Here is a 24,231-nt window from a genome sequence, read left to right as displayed (position 1 = left end):
CACTCAGAGCGATCACGTGATGCTCCTTGCCGCCATAAACTCACAGTTACGCGTTCGCACGTAATTCGCACGTTCAAAACAAACGAGATCCGCGAAGCGAGTTGGTCGAGTCGTGCTAACCAAGATGGCGACACGGCGGCTTCACTTTTCACGGAGTATGAACGTTCTATATATTTTCAATTCAGTGCGCCCGACTCGCTCACGTACTTGATTTGTGGCATAGACATGGCCATTGGGCCTTCACGGTGTAATTTGTGCGAGGCTTTTGTCCGAGTGAGCTTGAGTCGAGAGGGCGAATGTACGGGTTGGGAATGTACGGGTCTCCCTTCCCCTGCCCAGCAACGCCGGTACTGGAGGGCGTCACAGGATCGGTGAGTCTCCAAATCCGCTTCGTGCTGTTGCGAAGATGCAGGACGATGTCGCGATTGTTGTGCTGCTCTCCGACCATGAGAACTGCAACGTCATTGTTGACTGGTCCTCCCCTTCCCTCCCCCTTCCCCCTCCCCCCTCCATCCTCCCCTCCACCTCCCTTCCCCCTCCACCCTACCCCCTCCCCTTCTCCCCTCCCCCTCCCTTTTTTCCCCTCCCCCTCCCTTTTCCCCCTCCCCCTCCCTTTTCCCCCTCCCCCTCCCTTTCCCCCTCCCCCCTCCCACTCCCCCTCCCATCCCTCCCCCTCCCCCGCTCTCCCCCTCCCCTCCCCCCTATTCTCCCCCCCCCCCTCTTCTCCCCTCCCCCCCTCTCCTCCCCTCCCCCCCGTTCCCCTCCCCTCCCCTTCCCCCTCCACTCCCCTCCCCTGCCCGGCAATGCCGGGTACTTCTGCTAGTCTTTCATAAATTAATCGTTTCTGTTTGCCGCGCGTGTGCGGCCTTGCCTCAGGCTCCCCCCGTCGAAGTTTGTTCCTTCCTTCACTGTTTTGGCTCGGTTTTTAGATTTTCCCTTCTCCCCCAAACTTCCCCGAACATCTACTCTTTGTCTAACGTTGTAACCCCCACCCCCCCCAAAAAAAAACAACAACTGTTATTTCCCTTTCTCCTCGTGTGCTTTTGTCCCACCGTGCGCCTCTGTCCACGTGCGCTGTCCCACCCCGCCACAATTATCGCCTTGCCTTCCACCTTTTGCCCTGTTCAAGTGACTCGTGGTTGTCCCTCAAGGCCCTCTTGTCCCTCAAGGCCCTCTCCCCATTGGTATCTTTGTGAATATAAGACTGTTCTTCACGGTTCTGTTTAAATATGTTTAAACTTTCCCCTGCAGTGTTTTATTCAGTGGTTTATTACAACACGCTGTTTTTCTTTCTCCCTTCAATCCCATTCCTCCCTCCAGGTCTTTAAAACAGCTGTTCACCACCATCTCTTATCTTCCCCCATCCAAAACCTTGATCTTTTCTACCCCCGCTAATTCACCCCTGGCACACTTTTTTTGAAATTCCAACTTCTTTCCTGGAAGTCCTTGCAGTGTCCATATGTTTTATACCTCTCCCACGTCCCCCCCAAGCCCTCCCCTCCCACATTTCTCCCGATGTCCATGCTCTCAAATGTTGTGTTTGTGTCCTGCCCACTCTCTCCCCATCTTGTCTACCGCTTCCCTTATTTTTGTGTTTTATGTGTCAGTTTGACTTTTTGTGTGATTAATGTTCGCTCTTTCACGAGCCTCGATCTTGTATACAAAAAGAAAAAAAGAAAAAAAATAAGTACTGTGTATAGGGAACGATGAGTGTGAAGTTAGGATCTTGGCAAATAGAATAGGCACACTAATGGCAATCAAAACACTTACATTTTTTGGGATTAGCATAGGATACTTGATTTCGATGGTAAATTGATACGTTTGGCCTGTTCTGTCTTCTAATTACCATAATTAACATTGGTAGAAATTGTGTGTCCACCATTGGTTTTTTGTTTCTTCATTACTCAATTGTGAAGAATCACTTTAAAAAATTATCTGACCTGGTTCTGCATTCAAATCTATAACAAAATCGAATCAATTCTTCCTTGTCACACACCCAACCTCTCCATCAAATTTCATCCGAATTCGCCCTCAAGTTTGTGGGATACCGTGCTATATATGGGTTTTAGTCTCTTCACTCAATGGTGAAGAATCACTTTAAAAAATTCTCTGACCTGGATCCACACTCGAATCTTCACCAAAATCTAACCAATTCATCCTTGTGACACACCCAACCTCTCCATCAAATTTCGTCCGAATCCGTTGACAACTTTTTGGGATATTATGTTCACAAACAAACAAACAGACAGGCAGACAGAGAGACAGACAGACAGAGAGACAGACAGACAGAGAGACAGGCAGACAGAGAGACAGACAGACAGATAGACAGACATGGGTGAAAGCATAATCTCCATCAACCTTCGGTGGCAGAGGTAAAAACAAACCTTGGCGTGTCGCGACTATTGTGAATATCTTGTTTGTAGAAATCTTTGAGCGACCCAAGTAGGAAAAGGAAGTCACACTTGTCCTCAGGTGGTTTAAATACAATAGAGTACATGTAGTTTCTGATCTCTATTATTGTCATGGCCTTGCTTGAAGTTATTGAAAGTAAAGCAGGGCTGGAATGGTCGTGGCAGGTACAGGGTAGAGGTGTAAGCACATCCGGAGAGCCATCGACAGCTTGGCAAGATGAATGGCGCTTTGGTTTGGCGATCACAGCAAGATTCAGCAGCCAAATGAGTTGTCCTAATTGAGGGAGGCAGTCGGACTCCGACACATCTTCCAGCTTACATTGTCTGGCAGATTCAGCCCTTGTTGGCCTTCATCGGTCAATTCTCTGCGATCGCTTTGCATGATGAGACCCGATGTTGACTTCAGCGGTCACGAAGCGTTCGTTTTACACACTTCCTTTGGCAAAGGGAAACCATTTCAGTCGAGTTGGAAATTGGAATCAAACGCAATCGTGTTAAACGATTCATTGCAAGGATGCAATTATTAGAAAACATCATGAACGCAATTCCTCATCAACTTCTTGGCGTTCCCAGCTGCTCATGAAACTGACATCTTAAACTTTCGAATCCAGTATACTGTCCATTCTCTGATGATCTCTTTGTAATTCATACCGTTTCATAATGTTCTTGTCCTAGAGGTGATGCATATTCTGGCTCCTACATGAACCTTGGATCTTTGTTTTAAAGAAATGATATGACAATTGTAGCCGGTTGAAGAATCATCGAGGTTCAATGTAATAAAATCACGATCCGCTCGCCCATATATCTCATAAGAGGCCGATCTTTCCGTTGAGCAAAGAGAAGCTGTAAAATGAACAGAGCTCATAAAAATGGACGCTAATTCACATTATCACACTTTGCCAAGAAAACTGCTTCCGTGCTGCGATGAATCGCCGGTGAAGTGCAAGGGAAGCTTCCCAATCCAGATAACTGTGATGGAGCGAAACGACTCAGCGAGCGTTCTCACCCATTCTCATTTTACCCGCGACTCCTCCCGATGCCCCTGCCGAGGCCCCTCCCGATGCCCCTCCCGATGCCCCTGCCGAGGCTCCTCGCACATGGCTTCTCGCGTGCTTATGCTCCCTCTCTCAAGGCCTCCTCGCTCGCTTATGGCTTGCTCATCCTCCCTGCAGAAAGTGCGTAATCAGCGGGCAGGCGCACCGTTTGTGAGTACCAACCCCTAGAGGTTGAAACGTGAGCGCATGCCAATATGACTACAGCGAAACCTCCTTACACCCTGTTCCAGTTGGTATCAATTTCCCGAACAGGATCTGCTGACCATTACTACAACTACTACTACTAACTCATGTCTGCCTGAACTCTCCTGCGCCCTGAGCGCAATCCTCCAAAGCCTTTCCAACAAAACCACTACTAATACTACTACTTCCACTGCTCCAATTATTCCCACTTCTTGCGGGGTCTGGTGTGACGGATGTTTTTGGGCCAGATCTTTCATGCACCGGCTGGCCAGACTTGGTGGCATTTGACTCGTGATGGTGGCAGAAATTTGTAATTTGTTCAAGGTGCTGCTGATAACTCACATAAGGCACTGTGGGATTTTTGAGGTCCACCAACTATTGCTGGCATACGGGAGACTCGGCTTATTATATCATCCGGACCGTGCATTTTATGATGCAACACCTTGTCTGTGACGCAGCAGGCCAAATGTTAGGGGTCGGAAATGGAACACAAACTAGCACTGATCAAAGGTAAAAGGAAGCTACCTCTGCACCATCCTGCCGGACAAAGGATCTGCCAGGTATGCTCTGATCAAATTATTTGTTCACGAATAGTTGTGAGATAGGAAAATATAGAAAGGAGGATGATGGCTTGGGACTGGGAGTCAGGCATACATTCGCGACCGACGTTTATCGTCTGTTAGCTTCTTAAGTGCCTTTGCTCCTGCACCGCACAGGGTTACAGAGATCTCTCACTCACTCTCTCACTCTCACACTCTCTCACTCTCACACACTCTCTCTCAATCACTCACTCTCACTCTCTCTCACTCAATCACTCACTCACAATCACACACTGTCTCTCACTCCTTCCCCCTCTCCTTCCCCCTCTCCCCCCATCTTGTCTACCGTTCCCGATGTTATATGTTTTATGTGTCGGTTTGTCTTTCTGTGTGATTAATGTTCGCTCTTTCACGAGCCTCGATCTTGTATACAAAAAAAAAAAAAAAAAAAAAAAAAAACTCACTCTCTCTCAATCACTCACACTCTCTCAATCATTCACTCTCTCTCACTCTCGCTCTCTCTCTCTCTCAATCACTCACTCTCTCTCACTCCCGCACTCTCCTCACTCACTCACTCTCTCTATCCCACTCTCTCTCTCTCTCCCACTCTCTGTCTATCTCACTCACTCTCACACACTCTCTCTCCCACTCTCTGTCTATCTCACTCACTCTCACACACTCTCTCTCTCACTCTCTCACTCTCTCACTCTTTCACTCTTTCACTCTCTCTCTCACTCTCACACTCTCACTCATTCTCTCTCTCTCTCTCTCACACTCTCTCTCTCCCACTCTCTCTCTCTCTCTCCCACTCTCTCTCACCCTCTCTCTCTCACTCTCTCTCTCACACACTCTCTCACTCTTTCACTCTCCCTCTCTCTCACACTCTCTCTCACTCTCACACTCACTCTCTCTCCCTCACTTCCCCTCTCTCTCTTTCCTCTCCACTGCCCTCTCCCATGTCTTCTCTCTCTCTGTCCCTCCTCGGCTCGCAACACGCACACCGCGCTGCATTAGCCAAATAGTAATGGCAGGAAATGCATCTTTAGACGCCCCCGAGCGGGCGCTGCGGACATCGACGAGTCGATATAGCTTTGCACGCGCCGTCCCCTCTCGCGCAGCAGCCATCCGCCGATGTCTTTATTAATTATGCATGCCAGGCTTTCTCAGCAGTATATGGGCCGCTCTAGTGCAAGAGGATGGAGACAGTGTAGTAGGAGGGGTCGGCTCGGTTAGAGTGGGGGGAGGAAGGATGGGAATGGGAGGATGCGGGAGGGGGAGAAGGTTTGGCCAAAAGAATATTGATACCCTAAATTCAGCCAACGATCGCATTTGTAGTCTCGGCCTGTGAATGATGCAATCACGTGTCGGCCATCGGCATGCCTAGCCAACATTTATAAAAGTGCACCGTAGGTGTGATGATGTGTTACTCCAACAACGATGAACAGCATTGACAATGCCCGATAATTAAAACGGCAGCAAACGATACGTCATAGGAGGCCAAAGCTTTTTATTGCATGAAACAATTTCTCCTCTCACTCTGAAGTTTCTCCCCACAATACTTTTGGCAAATATTAATATTGCCAAAAAGGGATGAAAAAATAAATAAATCTTGTCTTGGAAGTTTAGATAATGCATAGTATTGGAAATAATTCGGGAAACATACACAGGATATGCACAGATTAATGAGTGGTTGAACCTGAGAGGTGCTCCCAACATCCAGGCTCACTGCTCACCTCCACTCATTCGTTCCTCTCTTCTCTCGAATGTGGAACCAACTTCCCCAAGTCTGTTCAGTCCCCATTCTTCCATCCAAGACTTCAAGACAGCAATTCACCTCTACCTCTGGTCATCCCTCACCCATGCGCATGATCTTTTCTACCCCCAAATTATCCCATTCCAAAGCACTCCCACTTTTTCAAGGTTATTGTGATTTTTCTCCATCACCTCTTTACTTTTGATAGTTGTCGGTTGGTTTGTTCCTTTATTGGTTTTTTCCCTTCCTCTTCTTGCTGTGTTTCTGCTTTTGCGCAGGATCTTCACCCCCATGTGTTATGATCTTCACCCTTCACCCCCAAAACCCCCTCACTAGCTTTTATCTCATATCACTTCTAATCTGCTCTTGGTATTTTCCCATTTCCATTCCGGTCCGGCTCTTCCACGAACCTTGACCATGCATCCAAAAACAACACCAAAAAACATACACAATGTATTATTACAGAAGATATACAAATAAATAAATAAACAACACGTTGTGCAGTGCATTCGGATGTGGTATGTGAGGCCTTTGCTTATATAGAGCGCATGAGGCCTAGTTTTCATGCTCCTATCGAGTTTATCAATGGACGACTGCAGAATGTTGATCCAAATATCTTCTATAATTAATTTATCCAAAATGTTTGGTTGTCGTGTGACCTTCTTCATATATATATATATATAACTCCTTACAGTCTCAATGACGCTCATATCAGGATTTTGTTCAGGTCAAGGCATTTGTGTCGACATTCCATCAGCCTCTTTACATTCCAGATAGGTACTCAGGAAATTGGCCGTGTGCTTGGGGTCGTTGTCATGTTGGAAGAGGAATCTTCGCCAAAAGAGAAGTGTTCCCGAAGGAATGGCATGATGGATCAGAACCTGCCTGTATCTGTCGGCAGTCAGCGTACCTTTAAATTTTATTTAAATTTCTACCACCTTTAGATGACTTGTCGCCACACGATTGTATGGATCCACCTGCCTACATCCTCTTATGGTTAAACTGCCAAAATCAAGACTCTCTGCTCACCTTCATTCCCCTTTTCTCCCGCCTCTGGAACAAACTCCCTCACTCTCTTCAATCCCACTCCACCCTCCAGGTCTTCAAAACAGCTGTTCACCACCATCTCTTATCTTCCCCCATCCAAAACCTTGATCTTTTCTACCCCCGCTAATTTCACCCCAATTCCACTTTTTAAAATGCCAACTTCTTTCCTGGAAATCCTTGGTGTCCTTGTGTTTTATACTTCTCCCACCCCCCCCCCCCTTCCCACGCCTCCTCCCCACAAGCCCTCTCCCTCCCACACATCTCCCGATGTCCCTGCTCTCAAATTTTGTGTTTGTGTGCTTACCCTTCTCTCCCCATCTTGTCTACCGCTCCCTCTTTTTATATATTTTGTTTGTCTGTTAGATTTTTTTTTTGTGATAAATGTTAGCTCTTTCACGAGCCTCGATTCTGTATGAAAAAAAATAAAAAATAAAAAATAACCCCGATGCCTCACTGTAGCTGTTGTACACTGGCTGCTATACCGCTTCCCAGTCTGACACTTTGAACAAATTGATGTTGATTATTGTAAAACATTTCAATCTTGGACTCATCTGTGAAGAGCACCTTCTTCCAGGTTTGTTCGTCTCACTGTTTCATTTCTGCTGCCTATTTCAGCCTCTTTGTTTGGTTGCCTCTTTTCAGCTTCAGAAAACTCCTTCTCACTCTCTGGAAAATCCCCTTTATCTATTTGCTGATGACTCCACCCTCTGCCGTGACATCCCTCATCCTTCAGACAGGAAGGCTGCAGCGTCTGCCTCTCTTCAGACCTTAACAAAATCACAAGCTGGTCAAACACTTGGAATGTGTGTTTCAATTGTGACAAATCTCACACTTTCACAATCTCTCTCTGAAAGGACTGTCTGGCAAACCCTCCTATCTACTTTCTTAACAATCCCCTTGAGGAAGGTCAGTCATTCAAATTCCTAGGGTTTGGCCTTTAACAACCACGGCCACGGCTTTAACAATTAACAACCATGGCCTTTCTTGGCCAAAACACATTTCAAAGTTGGCCTCGCAGAATGGGCATCCTCCATCATACAAAGTCAGAGCTGAACACCTACCCACCTTCAACGCTTTCATCCGCAGCTCAATGGAATACTGTTCTCCCCTCTGGGCTGGTGCTCCTGCCTCACACCTAGCTCAGTTACAACGCCGTGGAAGCCAAGGTCTCCAAGATCATTGGAATCTCGGCTGAAGCCGAGTCTATCACTTTCCCATCGCAGACTGGTTGGTGGTCTCTTGGTCTTCTCCCACCTCCTTTCTGGTCTGCACATGGTCCACCATGAACCTCCTCCTGGGGAAACTCCCGAAATCCGGGATCAATGCTCACCATCCCTCCTCTTTTTACCTCCGCCACCGAAGGTGGACAGAGGTTATGTTTGTTTTCACCCCTATCTGTTATCTGTCTGTCGGTTTGTCTGTGAACAGGATATCTGGATGTGGATGGATTCGGGCGAAATTTGGGGGAAAGGTTGGATTTGTGACATTGATTTGAATTCGTTCAATTTTGGTGTAAATCCGGATATGGAAATCGTTTATTTTTTCAGTGATTCTTCACCATTAAGTGGTCGGGCCAAAAACGATATATAGCAGGATATCTCAAAAACTTTTGGATGGATTATGACAAAACTAGGTGGATGGTTTGGTTAGGTGACATGAACAAGCCAATTAGATTTTGATTTAGGTCCGAATCCAGATGTGGCCTATCAGTGGGATACAAAATGTAAACTGTTTAGCCTGGTGGAGGTACGCTGTGCTGTTCTAGTTTCCAATTGTGGAACTTCCTGAGAGTTTCCTTCTGTATCCATCCTGTACACCCCCATGGGTCCTTTTCTGCCCCTCCCCCAATCTATTGGTTGTCCAAATGTCCCTCTATCTTGTTCTTCATCTCTGCTGGTGGTGCACCCCTCTCTCTACTGATACTTTTGTCCGGTTACGTCCTAATCCACTCCGTGCACTAGTTCTTCCACGAGCCTCGACTTTGAATACACAAAGAGGGTTTTCTGGCAGGTACACATTTAATGAGATCATTTTGTGCTATTGTGTATGTTATTGTTCTTGACAAAACATCAACACCCATACTTTCAGCTTCGTCAATCTCAAGATCTCCAGTGGATTGTCGTCTATCACATAGGTAACTAACTCAGGGTATGTTCTCTGACATAAACTTTTGAGGAATGTGTCATTTCTTCATCGACCACTTTTGTTGTCCACAGTATCAGTTTGGTGTATCCCTCCCAAAGTTTTGGATACACCTCCTGCTGAAACAAGGTCAGGCTGAAATCTGCCCCCATTGGAGTAGCCTTTGATTATATGCTTGTCATGTGATATTTCCTTCCCAGGAACCAGGAACCAGGAACCTTTTCCATTCACCACAATACATGACTACCACCTATACTTTTATAGCACATCTGCAGGTGCTCCCTTCTCATTGCTTTCATGATAGCCAATCACAGGGTATTGTATCAACGCAAGACTGTACCTTGGAGCATTTCATTTTTACGCATGAAATGCAATTCTATCACAAGTTATTTGCATTTTATGCCCATTTTTCTCCTGTGTTTCCAAAATTATTTCCAATAGTGTATGTCATCCATTCCATAAATGATGGCTTAGCTTCCCAAGAACATGTTAATTCTGGAAGAAAAAAAAATGACTTAGACATACTTGCCACCCTTCTCTGATGCGTGACATCCAATATTAATCTTCAGCCAAAGGAAATATTGATTGCAAGCAAACGAGCTCCCTGCGGGCGGACATTTTTCACGGTATCCCGGCTTCTCATTTGGCTTACTTAGCCAGGCCGATTGCTTAATATCCAAGGCCCACTGTGGAATGACAGAGACGGCTACATTGACAAAGCTGAGCTCACTTTGGGAGATGGATGATGAGGGAATGGCAGAGGTACAAGAAGTTGACCTGAAGTGCAGGTACAATCGGAATGGTGAAGCCTGAGGCCTGGCTAGTCTAGTGTGCCTAAAGCGAAATTTCCCTCTCATTTGACATCCTCACCGCCCCTGCCCGTCTCTCCCACCTCCATCCTCGACCCGTCAAACCTGCAGCAAACAAAACACACACTGCTGAGGAAGCAAAAGACTTTTGGGTTTAACCCGAGCACCAAAAACATCGGCAAGTCAGCACAGTGAATTATTCGTACCATTTACCATAGACATCTATGTGCTGCCGGTGGTTGTTTAACAAGGATAGTGAAGTTAAACTAACAGGATTCGGTTAACCATCATTACATCTGAACGACCAACAACTGACGGAAAAAAAATCAGAAGCTTTGGTCCTTTTCGTTGGCCGCAACATCACCATTTTTGTATCCTTTGGCAATCCTATATATATCATATAGTCCCAAAGTGGCGAATGTGAACTCCCATTGAATAGGAAAACCATAGTACCGTCTGCGTGTCACCACCCTTGGCCTCCTGGTCCTCGCCAGCCAAAGTAATCGCTCTACATTGTTCATGTTTCTATTAATTTTGTTTTCAAAAACAAGTATCACTCATAATCGGTGTGGAAATTGAGGCTTCGAGTGCTTATTATGAGCACTTGTAAGCGAGAAGATTACTGGAGTTGGAGCAGATCAATTAAATCGAGTGTCTAACTAGGTCGGATTGCCCGCTACAAAGGAGACGCTTTGCCCAGTTGCTTTGGATAGGATGGCAACACAGTTGTAAACAGCTGCAAGTGCAGTGGAGTTCATGGAGCTTAGACATGGGCCATGTACAGTCGATGTCCAAGAAACACCATAACAATAAGGAAAATACCAAAAAAAGAAGTAACCGGAACATCCATGGCCCTATAAAGGCCTGGACATGAAAAAGAAGTACGTGGAACCTCGATGCCCCTATAAATGCCCGGAAAGGGTTAAACGGAAGAGTGCGGCCTTGTAATGGCTAACCCTCTCCAAACCTCAGAGGCATGACGAAAAACAAATGGTACAAGGCTCTGATATTGACATCGTGGAATATAAATAAATAAAGTAAATCATGCCGCAGGTGTTGGCAAGGTTTTATAAAATGAAAGACATTCCTCAATTCCTCATCTTTATTTCCTTGACGACACCTTGATCTCCTGGACGCTCATTGCCTTAAAGGTATAGATGTATTTGCACATTCACCTGAACATATAGAAGCTCAGATATCATATCCTTTGAGGAAAGTTTAAGAGGTCAGCGTGTTATGAGGTCAAGTGTCGTTGAAGATTTAAGGGTCACCTACTTGTTACGCATAGCATTGCAGGTTGCACCACTAAACGCGTGGTTGGGAGGGTGCTGCCTGGGGTGTGAGGGTAGTTTGGGATTGTAAGTAGTTGTGCAGATGTTCTGAAGCTCCAGAGGTGTTTAATGCTCAGCTATAGCTGGTTGAAGGGGACCAAATCCGTTGAGTAGTTGATCTGGTTCCATTTTACCAGCTTCAGCAAAGCATTTATCTCGACGACTCCTGTAGCGGCGACTTCATTTTTCAGATCTGGTCGAAGCTTTTTCAAACGTGCAACAGCAATAAACTGGCAAATGTTCTTCTTAAGTATCTGTATCCATAGAAATATCAGGTTGCACAAACGGTAACTCATCTATCCCGAAACTACCCGTCTCCATCCCCGAAACTGACACTTACAAACCAAAGTATCTCAACTACACTCCCCATGCAGGTAACAGATTCAGATCAACATTTCAATGACTTCAAAATCAACGTGGAACACTCAGCAGGTTGTTTTTAACAGAAAAGTTATGTAATATGTTTACTTCCTGAAACCAGAGGTCGATCTCGTTTTACGCCCATTATTTTTGGATGAACGACGGCCTATATGGACTGTGTCTTAGGCCTGTGTCGCAACAGTCAAGAAAGCAATGTTTGGACAAACATCGCAAGCACATCCTTGTGGGATTCCGGAAACAGTCATGAATAATGAAAAAAGAATCCAATGATTAATTAAATGCGTTGCTTCGAAATGATGCGGAAGTGCTTGCGTGAGAGGAAAGGTTTGCACAAGTTGACCAGGGGAAATGAAGCGATGTGAACTTTGTGATGCCAATCAAAGTGTGTGATGCTGTGACTGTTCCTACGTACCCATGGTGGTCCATCTACCTTACAGGGAATGAGGAATGTTCAAACTGGCATACACATATGACGTCATAGTACAACATCGCGGTGCTACGCCTGGGATTCTAAGGATGGAGAATTTTTAAGGTGTTTACAGTGACACAAATGGTACAAGATTATCTAGCCTGGGCAGCACCTCTCCACACCTCCGTGCCATTTCTGGACGTGCGGGTATGCCGCACAAGGCTGCGGGGTAGCATCATTGGCTGAGGGTGTTGCTGTGCGTCCCGCTGCTGTTTAGCGTATGAATTTGGAACTTGGCCATGGTGCCGGCGATAGCTTGCTTACTGAACAAAGAAGGACACTGTGGGTGGGACATTTAATGCCTACCAACGGATGCTGGCAGACGTGACACCCGATTAACGCCCATCCGAGGGATGGCACACAAATCACCCCACCTGTGAAGCACCACCATGACAGTTTATAACTGGGTCAGGCTTCGAACCCAGGATAGACAGCTTAAAGGCGACTATGCATACCTGTAGGCCATCCTGTCAGCCCGGTATGTCGCTTACGCAATACAATCCTTACATTAGGGCAGGAGTATAGAGCTTGGGTACTGGCACCCAATAGCCTGGTTTTCTGGAGGGGTTTTTTTTTGAAAGGTCCCATAGGATCTTGTCCTGTCCACAAGCAAATTCGAGTTGGAACAACATTCAAACTCGTAGGCAGTTCCCACGTGGAATGGCAAGGTGTGTAGTGAGGGGAGGTTGGGTGTGAAGTGCGAGGTGGTCATTTTGATATAGTAATGTGGGTTGTGACATTTCCCTGACACCCTGAATCTTCCCAAACATAATCCTTGTCCACATCTCCATCCTCATTCCTTCTGTTCACCTCTCCTCCATCTCCCTTCCTCCTATAGTCATTCGTGCTGCTGCAGTTAAAGGCAATATTACCTGTATATCTTTTATACATCTTCTCATCCTGCTTGTCCGTCTGTTTCATGTCCATCTGTTTCTCACCACCACAATGTAATACGTTTACTTCCCATCATTTTGTCACTTCCTTCTTCCGTGAGCCTCAACGCTTGTAGTCGGTCAACTCAACGAACTTAAGAGACTGGAGCACCACCGATAGGGAGCACTGTGAAGTACACATGTGCAACAACTTAATCAATACCAAGAGAAAACAGACAGAAAGACAGATTTCCAAAGAGATAGACAGTACCAATTCACAAAATATCACATATGGTGTGTCGGTGTCATCCCAGTGCAACTGAAATGTCCAATACACAAATGTACCATTGACAATGATTTTATTGTGTCCGGCAGACATTGTGTTCCGAACGATGGTGAAAGAAGTGGAAATGGGTGAGGGGGCGAGGAAGGGAGGGGGTGTTTTGGAAGAAGGGGTGGAAGATGCTTTCACACTATCACAAGAGTGATTGTACACAAATGGACAACAACTACACAACTATACTCTCATAGCTTGACGAAACAACAACGTACAAAGGAGCAATGGCTAAAATGTATTCTTATCATCCTGAATCCTACCTGCCTCTATGACCACTATGATGATGATGATGATGATGATGATACGTACGTATTCTTTACAGAGCATTAGAGCTGATAGTGCAGTTTCTTGGCAATGGTTATACCGGGTGGTTTGCTATTGCCTTCCCAGGAGTAATTAGGACAGGAAAGTTGAACTCGGTGGTGGCGAGAGCTCACCTACCCTTCACCAAGGACACCGCGGGATCTTTAATGTCCACCAACTAATGCCGGCAGACGGGATGCCCGGTTTAACGTCCTTTCAAGGGACGGCACACACATTGATGACTCGTCCTGCCTGCAAAACACCAGCATGACAGTTTAAAGCTTAGAAACAAATATACGTACCACTTGGCTATCCTGCTAGCGCACAACCACTAAAAAGAGTCACAACCAAAATACGAAGATTTTGGCTTGACACATCTCACCATGCTTTCAAGTGCTCGAGTACATTTTGGGCATTGCTGAGAATTCCCTTAAAAGAAAGTCCCGACGGTGCTGGCGATGCTTTTCCTTTTGGAGGGGAATGGCGGGTGGACGTTCTGGTGGCATGCAATGGCATTGAGCAATGGCCCTGTTGATCAGATTAAATGGTGGAGCAGTGTAATACAAAACAGGCAGTGAGAGGAAAATGCCCCTTTCTGTTGGAACCCATCTTTGCTCAAGCATGGTGCAAATTTCGGGGTCGGTCAGTGTTGAGCAACGTTCAACTCCGAAACAGCCAAAAACACGCTTTCGCTTATTTCCTTTCACTCTCCGAGATGAAAACGACATAATCGCTGCCTACTGAAAAAGCCATAACTAATAACGAGGGACAGCTGGACTCGTACACCACTAAATCCACGTACGCAAAGCTTTCGCACTTTACCAACTAACTTTTTGGAAGTCGTGTTCATGGCTACAGGCTTTGGAAGTAGAGTTGTTGAGATGTCAACATAAAGAAAACAAAAACTCAGGACAATTATTTGTTAGTAGGCCAACAGTAGAACAACTTGAAAGGCCACTGACGGATTTAGTGGAATATAAAAGATAAAAAATAATAATTAAAATAAGAGTGCTGCTTAAAAAGTTCTACGAATAGCAATAACAACAGTCCATGGCAACCCAAGTAAGCGTAACGAGGTATATATGTATATATGTAATTATATATATACTTAGTGTTGCCATTTTTTGGCCTAATAAGTAAATGTTTCCAATAAATGTTTGAGTGCCCCCTTGAAGACCTACTACTGTTTCATTCTTATACATATTGCGAAGTCATTTAATCTACTTTGTCAGAGGAGGTGTCCATCTGAAGGGGGAGTGAAACAACTGCCCAGGACTGACAGTTAGGATTGTGCAATCACATTTGGCATGAGGGTTTTCTTTGGGAGTGGAAGACTAATCTTGGTTAGAGTGGGTTCTTTCTTCGTAGGGAAAATAACTAACTTTAACTTTTCAAATTTTCGTTAATTAAATTCAAATTTTTTGATTTTTTCAAAACTTTTCTTAGGAGTAGTTTTTTTTTATACCTGAGGTTGTAAATTGAGAAAATGCATGTTGTAAATGGAATGGTAAATGCAGAGGGTAGATAAAGGGGAGGATGTGGGCAAGAACTAAGGAGATTGTGAGGATATCGGAGTAAGGCGAGAAGATGTAAATTATATAAATATATATATATATATATTAGAGAAGATGGAGGATTTGCTCCTTCCACATACATCATACGCATATGGCCCCTTGTGGTTGGAGCATTTAACAACAGCGGTAGTTTTTGCCACTCTACTCAACAATTGTCCCCAATTCTTTTGCCATAGGATCCGTGACACCGCTGTACAAATCTGTCTCTGTTTTCCGCAAGCAAACCAAAGGTGCACCTTTTTTAATTGGACCTGCTTTGGCTCGGACCCTTTCCTGGCGATCATGCTCGCGTGTTTGCAAACAAGCAGCTCGCTGTCTTCATCTTCGCTTTTAGGTCGAAAAAAAGTCGAGCCGGTGCCAAAATCTTCTTGGCTTTGACCTGCTGAGCGTTGCCAAAGCCAGCAAGGCTCCTCGACAGACGACACACACAGGGCTGTCGCCGGGTGAGTTGTATGTTTTAGGCATGTTGCGGTGAGTGTTGGCAGCACCTCGGAGTTTCGTAAGCTCTCGGTGCTTCTTGGTGACAATGCTTCGGAATGGCAGCAGAGTGACGTGGTGGGAAACGTCACCGCTTCTGTTTCCGACACTTTCTTGAGAGCGGCCGCTGCAATTTCCAACCGGCCACCAGCGTTTGGTTAAAACATGGAAGGCGGCGACATGACGCGAAAGCCCAAAATCACCTCCATTCCCATCGTTGGCGATGGCATAGCGAGTCTAGACAAGTAATTATGTTATTATTTCCGAGTGTTGTTAAAATGGTTGTAGATCTCATGGTTTGCTTGACAATTACTGTTATTTTCACAACAAGGTCATTCCCATAAGACGATAAATCCAATACAACACTCCAGCATTCCCAACGCCTCGAAGCGGTCCTGCAATGATTTATATTTTACCGAATTCATTACAGGGCTATCTACATATTCGGTGTGTAAAATAACGGAGTTTTGACCTTTCCACGCATATGTGCCTTTTACATCACCTTCGTCCGATGCACTCAGAATCTTCTCCTGTTAAACTTCGCCCACTTTCCTTCTCGTCCTGCATAACGTCTCATTCTCTTCCTCTTCATTCAACGTCCCTTCACTGTCTCTGCACTCCTCTTTTGTGGACATTATATGTAGATTGACTCAATAAAATGAAGAACTCTACCTGCGCATCTCTCTTCAAGTATCTTCCACCATTTGCATCAGCAAGTGTCTTGAGAGGATTTTCAGCCGCGATGCAAAAATCACAGGTGTGTCTCTGATGAAACAACTGGAATGTTGTCGCTTCATATGTAGCCTGTGGCATCGTTTCTGGAAGCGAGGGTGTGCCGCTCATGCAGTGCCCCTGTTACGAATCAGCGGGTACTCGTTTTGCAGACCTCGGAAGGATGGACAGACTGAGTCAACCCACCTGGTGTTAATTCAACAGCATGACAGTGGAAAAACACAAGAGTCTAAGATCATAAAAAGCGGCCTGAACCGTTAGGCCAACATCAAGCTAACCACCACAATGGAAGGTGCTCAGTGTAGGTTAGTCCAAGTACACACACATATATATATATGGTGATAGCATGAGGTGTTTGTGACATATATATATATATATATACCAGCTTGGCTCGGCGTCGTTACTGAGGAACGGGCTTGTTTTAGCTGAGGATAATGACTGTACCTGAGTTGCTGTGTTGTCATGATTTACACCAATCATAATACAAACAATTATTTTGCACAAATGTATTTGTAGTGTTTGTGATATTACATTTTTATAAACAATTTAGGTTGAAGATTTAGGTTGAAAAAATATATAAAATTCAAAAATGAATCCCTCAGCACATACATACGGGAGGGGGAGGTGCAGACTGGAAGTTTGGGACGATTACACCTCACCACCACGTAATTCAAAACACCTCACCACCACGTAATTCAAAACACCTCACCACCAAGTAATTCAAAACACCTCACCACCAAGTAATTTAAAACACCTCACCACCAAGTAATTTAAAACACCTCACCACCACATAATTATAATTACCTCACCACCACGTAATTCAAAACACCTCACCACCACGTAATTCAAAACACCTCACCACCACGTAATTCAAAACACCTCACCACCAAGTAATTTAAAACACCTCACCACCAAGTAATTCAAAACACTTCACCACCACGTAATTCAAAACACCTCACGACCAAGTAATTCAAAACACCTCACCACCAAGTAATTCAAAACACCTCACCACCAAGTAATTCAAAACACCTCACTACCAAGTAATTCAAAACACCTCACCACCAAGTAATTCAAAACACCTCACCACCAAGTAATTCAAAACACCTCACCACCAAGTAATTCAAAACACCTCACCACCCAGTAATTCAAAACACCTCACCACCACGTAATTTAAAACACCTCACCACCATGTAATTCAAAACACCTCACCACCAAATAATTCAAAACACCTCACCACCACGTAATTTAAAACACCTCACAGCCATAAAACACGTAATAAAAACACCTCACCACCACGAAATTAAAAACACCTCACCACCACGAAATTGAAAACACCTCACAGCCATAAAACACGTAATAATAACACCTCACAGCCTCGAAATTAAAAACACCTCACCACCACGTCATTTAAAAACACCTCACAACCAAGTAATTCAAAACACCTCACCACCACGTAATTCAAAACACCTCATCACCAACTAATTCAAAACACCTCACCACCAAGTAATTCAAAACACCTCACCACCAAGTAATTCAAAACACCTCACCACCCAGTAATTCAAAACACCTCACCACCACGTAATTTAAAACACCTCACCACCAAGTAATTCAAAACACCTCACCACCAAATAATTCAAAACACCTCACCACCACGTAATTTAAAAAACCTCACAGCCATAAAACACGTAATAAAAACACCTCACCACCACGAAATTTAAAACACCTCACCACCACGAAATTGAAAACACCTCACAGCCATAAAACACGTAATAATAACACCTCACAGCCTCGAAATTAAAAACACCTCACCACCACGTCATTTAAAAACACCTCACCACCAAGTAATTCAAAACACCTCACCACCACGTAATTCAAAACACCTCATCACCAACTAATTCAAAACACCTCACCACCAAGTAATTCAAAACACCTCACCACCAAGTAATTCAAAACACCGCACCACCACGTAATTCAAAACACCTCATCACCAACTAATTCAAAACACCTCACCACCAAGTAATTCAAAACACCTCACCACCAAGTAATTCAAAACACCTCACCACCCAGTAATTCAAAACACCTCACCACCACGTAATTTAAAACACCTCACCACCAAGTAATTCAAAACACCTCACCACCAAATAATTCAAAACACCTCACCACCACGTAATTTAAAACACCTCACAGCCATAAAACACGTAATAAAAACACCTCACCACCACGAAATTAAAAACACCTCACCACCACGAAATTGAAAACACCTCACAGCCATAAAACACGTAATAATAACACCTCACAGCCTCGAAATTAAAAACACCTCACCACCACGTCATTTAAAAACACCTCACCACCAAGTAATTCAAAACACCTCACCACCACGTAATTCAAAACACCTCATCACCAACTAATTCAAAACACCTCACCACCACATAATTAAAAACACCTCACCACCACGTAATTATAAATACGTCACCACCACGTAATTCAAAACACCTCACCACCACGTAATTCAAAACACCTCACCACCACGTAATTATATATAGTTCACCACCACGTAATTCAAAACACCTCACCACCATGTGATTTAAAAACACCTCACCACCACGTCATTTAAAAACACCTCACCACCACATAATTCAAAATACCTCACCACCACGTGATTCAAAACCACCACAACGTTATTAAAAACACTTCACAACCACGGAAACAAAAGTTTGATGGAGTCGTTAAGTGACAACACAGACACTGCCCAGATGTGTAGATATATAGATAAATGACTGTACCCGAGTTGCCGTTTTGTCATGGTTTAAACCAATCATAATTCAAACAATTATTTTGCACAAATGTATTTGTAATATACGTGATATCACATTTTATAAACAATTGAAGTTGAAAAAATTTTTTTTTCCCCAAAAAACTCCAAAATAAATAAATAAATAAATACGAAATTTTTTCAAAAATAATACCCTTAGGACATACCGACGGGAGAGATATGTGCATACCAGAAGTTTGGTACGATTTCACAAAAGTTTGAGGGAGTCGTTCAGTGACAAGGCAAAACAAGACAAGACAACATAACACAACACCAGACAGACACTGCACAGATATATATATATATATATATATGGTGATAGTATGAGGTGATTGCGATATATTCACCAATTGTTCACCAATTGTGATATATCACCATATATATATGGTGTATATATATGGTGATAGTATGAGGTGATTGTTTGTGACATATATACATATCGTGATAGTGTGAGGTGATTGTGATATATATATATATATATATATATATATATATATATATATATATATATATATATATATATATATATATACAGTATATCATTCATTCATTATGCTGTACACAAAGCATCAGTTCTGCCCAAGCAGTTTCTTGGCAAAGATTCCGATCGTGGACGGGTCACCACTCCGACTCAGGATACTCGAATGAGTGTGCACGATTTGTAATTTGTTCAGGGTACCCGTGATAGCGCGCTTACTCTTCGTGAAGGACACCGTGGCATTTTAATGTTCACCATCTAATGCTACCATACAGGACACCGACCGAGTTAAAGGTCCATCTGAGGGATGATCGCCCTGCATGCAAAACACCAGAATTACGGTTTATAGCTGGGCTGAGATTCAAACCCAGCCTGGACACACACACACACACACACACACACACACACACACACACACACACACACACACACACACACACACACACAAACACACACACACACACACACACACACACACAAACACACACACACACACACAAACACACACACACACACACACACACACACACACACACACACACAAACACACACACACACACACACACACACACACACACACACACACAAACACAAACACACACACACACACGCAGTTGATGGTGGCATTTCAGGTGTCATCCAAAGCCAATTTTAACAAAGATATAATCATGTGCTTTGCTTTGCACTTTGTGTGTGATTCATTACAATGAAAATGAAGCATAATGACTAAATTATATTAAATCTTCTAACTGATGCAATAAAATGTGTGTTCAGCATGGAGCATGCTCTTTGATATTTGCCACCACATTGCCACGTCTTAACGAGCAAGTCGTGCTAATAACTCATGGGCTGGTTGAGGATGTGAAACTTACTGAGCATCAAGTGAGCCATGACATCTCCGAAATGTAAAGCCGCAAGGCTTGCTTACACAACAGTGGGCACATTGTAGTAACAGCACGGATTACACATGCACACAAACCTTAGGAGTTGAAACAAAAAACCTGTAATATTGGTTAGCACGCGCTTAAACAGAACGAGCATGCACGCTTTAAACGAAGTAGTGCGCACCAGTAAACTATTACATGAGCCATAACTTCTGCAGAATGAGAGAAATTGATCCTCCAGGCTTGTCATGCCTCTATACATCATTTTACTTTGTACAAAACTACAGTCATTATTTTCAATGAAAATCGGAATTTTTGATATATTTTAAAATTTTGATATTTTTTTTTTGATTTTATTTTAAGTTTTGATATTTTTAAAAAAAAAAATTTGCTTTTTTTTAATACAAATATTTTTGATATTTCAATTTTTTTAAATTGAATTTCGAGAAAATTTGTTTCAGGCACCTTCGCCTGAGTTATAAAAAGGCGTATGTAAGTGGAACTACTTTACAAGTGGGCGGAGCGTGGGGGCCCGACCCTGAACCGTAGGAACAGAAATGTATCGGCACTCAACGCACCAAAAACGTACGAGATGAGATTCCACTGTAGTTGACAAACCAAGAGGGAACGTGGTTTAGTTGCAGTTGTGAAAGTCATGGAATTGCTAAAGTGCTTTATAAATGTCGGTAATTGCAAAAAAAAATGATATGATGATTATTGTGATTATTTTCATCATTAGTTTCAGGATTTGATTTAAGTCTGGCATCACACAAGTGATCTACGATGCTTGTGCGGAGTTCCAGAACTAGCTCATACCTCATGCCTCGGTATGGTGAAAGATTGGTGCTCGGGGTGGCTATTTTTGGGTGGCCAATAAGTCCTGCTTGTGTAGGGGTCACTTCGAGTAGGGTGAGCTGGGACGACATTGGGGCTTAGGGAACAGGGGTGGGAGAAGTGAGGATAGGGAGGGGGGTGCGTGACCACCTGTCACGGTGTTAAGCCACCGATTGATGTGCGCGCCTGCCCAGCACATGCCACAGGGATAGAGGCAAGGGAGCCGTGAAGGTCTCCAGGGGAAAGAGAAGGATTTAGGAAATCATACTTTGAGATCGAGTGATGCATGGAGCTGCATGACGTCGACTGAGGGTGTGTATGTAAGAACTGTTCTGCTAAGCAAACCTGGGGTGGGTCGGGAGGAAATCTCAACTAAGAAATCAGAAAATTCAAAAAATAATCAAAAAAGAAAAATCTTAACAAATGAAAAAGTACTTTTGAAGCATGCTCCAAAACCATAAGTTACTTCACAAAACTTTTTCTGATGAAACTTTTCCTTTCCCCTTAGAGAACAATTACTACTGCACTGCAGGCTTTACCCCTTTTGGGAAGCTGGAATGGCTCCCTCATTCTATATCATATTTCCTTCCTTGGCCAGCTGTCAGCAGCTGGCAACTGCCTTTCAACCCCATGAGTAATTTGAACTACTAAAGCTACACACAGCACGTGCATGCCTAAAGGAGCACAATTTGATCACAATGCCCTCGAACAAGTCTCATATAGAAAACACTACGCCTAATCAAGAAAAAATAAAATAAAGAAACTCCACCGATGAGTCCCCCAAACCAAATATACATACTTCTTTACATTCCATAACGGTCTATCACTCATATGGGTATATAAAGAAGTACGTGAACTTGGCAGGGTTGGAGGCATTGTGCAGGATGAAAGGAAGATGCGTAAAAAGACTGCAAGCTATATAGGTATTGCTACCTGACACAGAGGGACAGGAAGTGACAAGTCATGTGACGTACCCTCAGGATGCTGATACAGAAGGTACTCTTCCTTGTAACACACTATATATATATATATATATAATTATATATATATATATATATTCATCGAACCAAAACAGTTTAATATACCATGATATAACATGGTTTGTCAAATTAGATAATACTACAAGTAAGGAAGTTTGAGTGAGACAGAGGTGGGCAGAGGGCATGAGCGTTGCTTGGAAGGAAGCAGAGGAATAGCGATAAGGAGAGGAAACAAGGGATCCAAATAATTCAACAAAACATGGTTCAGACATTTATCAAATCTTCACGATCACTATACCAATTGCACGGCACCACTGAAGTACAATTCTCGACGTGTTGTGGCCGCAAGCAGAAACTGATAACCCCCACACAAGTTTGGTTCACGAATACTCTGAAGTTCACATCCAGGTACACTTATCATGTGCCGATCATTTTCGTGCATTACCAGGTTCAGATTTCACAGCAATGACCTCGGGGTCGACAACGCTCACCCAATTTGGACCCAGTGATGGTGGCATTTCAAACGGCAATCCATAGCAGAATGCCGGGCCTACCTCGCCATGGTGGCGCCAAAAAAGTGCAGGAGATCTCAAAGAGAATGGGATGAAAGCGGCGCTAAGTACAAGGTCGAGGTATAAATGGAATGTGAAAAGCAGTTTACATGGTGAGAGCTATGCGCCACCTGGGAGTTCAGCTCAGGATGAATGGTGAGTGGCTCATCGAAGAGGGTGGGGGAGACAGAACGAACATTGGTTGGGGGCTCCTGGGTATGAAATGAGGGGGTAGGAAAGAGAAGGACATTAGAAAGAAAAGCAAGAAGGAAACGGGAGAAACATCCCAGATTTGGTGGCATTCTCTCTGCAGTAAGAGGCAACGCGGAGGCTTTGACGCAGAGCGGGGCAGAGGAGTCGGCTGAGGCGGGCGCGGCAGCGAGGGAGGGAGAAAAAAAGGAGAGGTTTAGAAGAACTGCAGTCATGGGATTTCATTTAACACCTAACCGAGGGTTTTTCTTCAAAAGCTTGGGGCGTTCACTTGGGAGCGCAGTCATGGGGAGTGTGGGATAAGAGCACTGGGATTATGAATTATGAAGAAAGAACCCGCAGAGCAGACAGATATGGGATGTACGTACTATTGTAAATATGACGAGGGTGTAACATTCGGAACCTCCGCAGCGATGTGCCGCCGCTAGACCTGCTGGAGGGAAGCCAAATCCGGTAAAATGTTAGTTCACCGAGATATTTGAAAGCTGTGTGCTGCACTTATACAGAATGCATAATGATATATATAATTAATGTATACATTATATACATACATGTAGACGTGCACACAGATATGCTTAGATGCATCTTCGCTGTGTTGAATCGCTGTGGCCGTGGGCATGACGCGAGTCCGACATGTGTCTGACGTGGGTACGATGAAGGTACAGTGAGTGAACGGGGCACGGCGTTGGTCTGGGTAAACGGTAAAAGACCGTGTTCTAGTGCTCCACATCACACTCGGATTGCGTGCTAAGAGTGGCAAGATGGCAAGTTGCACATTGCACCCCCCCCCCCCGTCCCTCGCCCCCTTCTTGCCCACCCGCCTACCGTCTTAAGGTGAGACGACGCGAGGCCATTATCCGTGCGATCTAGGTCGACGGGTCCAGGTGCCAGCGAGGGTCGCACCAAGGCCCCGTGCAGCAGCGCGTCTCTTGTAGCCGTCAACACGCCACGGCGCACGCCACAAAATGCCTTTTTAAACCGCCTCCCCCACCCTGCCCCCCGCAGCACCCTCCACTCAACCCCACCCCATGTCCGCCCCCACCCCCAGCTCCTCCGACCATTCCCCC

General features: G+C 44.4%; 2 protein-coding genes across 2 annotated transcripts in view; both read right to left on the bottom strand.

Annotated features, from left to right (window-relative positions):
- Positions 1-24,231, bottom strand: part of LOC137432649 (F-box only protein 25) — a 742,106-nt gene that overhangs the window by 237,478 nt on the left and 480,397 nt on the right. The window lies entirely within an intron of this gene.
- Positions 5,679-24,225, bottom strand: LOC144893192 (uncharacterized). The gene is made up of 6 exons (XM_078782834.1): positions 24,207-24,225; positions 23,990-24,156; positions 23,716-23,803; positions 23,533-23,594; positions 12,993-13,179; positions 5,679-10,044 (listed from the first exon to the last, which is right to left on the bottom strand). Exons 1-5 carry the CDS (start codon positions 24,223-24,225, stop codon positions 13,117-13,119), a joined length of 399 nt encoding a protein of 132 aa, XP_078638960.1. The 3' UTR covers positions 5,679-10,044; positions 12,993-13,116.

Source organism: Myxine glutinosa, chromosome 8, assembly GCF_964187855.1.
Source record: "Myxine glutinosa chromosome 8, kmMyxGlut1.1, whole genome shotgun sequence".
In the NCBI taxonomy this organism is placed as follows: domain Eukaryota; kingdom Metazoa; phylum Chordata; class Myxini; order Myxiniformes; family Myxinidae; genus Myxine; species Myxine glutinosa.
The sequence above is the reverse complement of the archived record's forward strand: the minus strand, read 5'-3'. Positions and strand labels throughout refer to the sequence as shown.

Coding starts and splice junctions, on each gene's coding strand:
- LOC144893192 (XM_078782834.1), bottom strand. Junction 23,595..23,715: donor ATCTGTGTGCACGTCTACAT/GTATGTATATAA, acceptor TCCCTCCAGCAG/GTCTAGCGGCGGCACATCGC. Junction 13,180..23,532: donor CCCTCGTCATATTTACAATA/GTACGTACATCC, acceptor TGTACTTCACAG/TGCTCCCTATCGGTGGTGCT.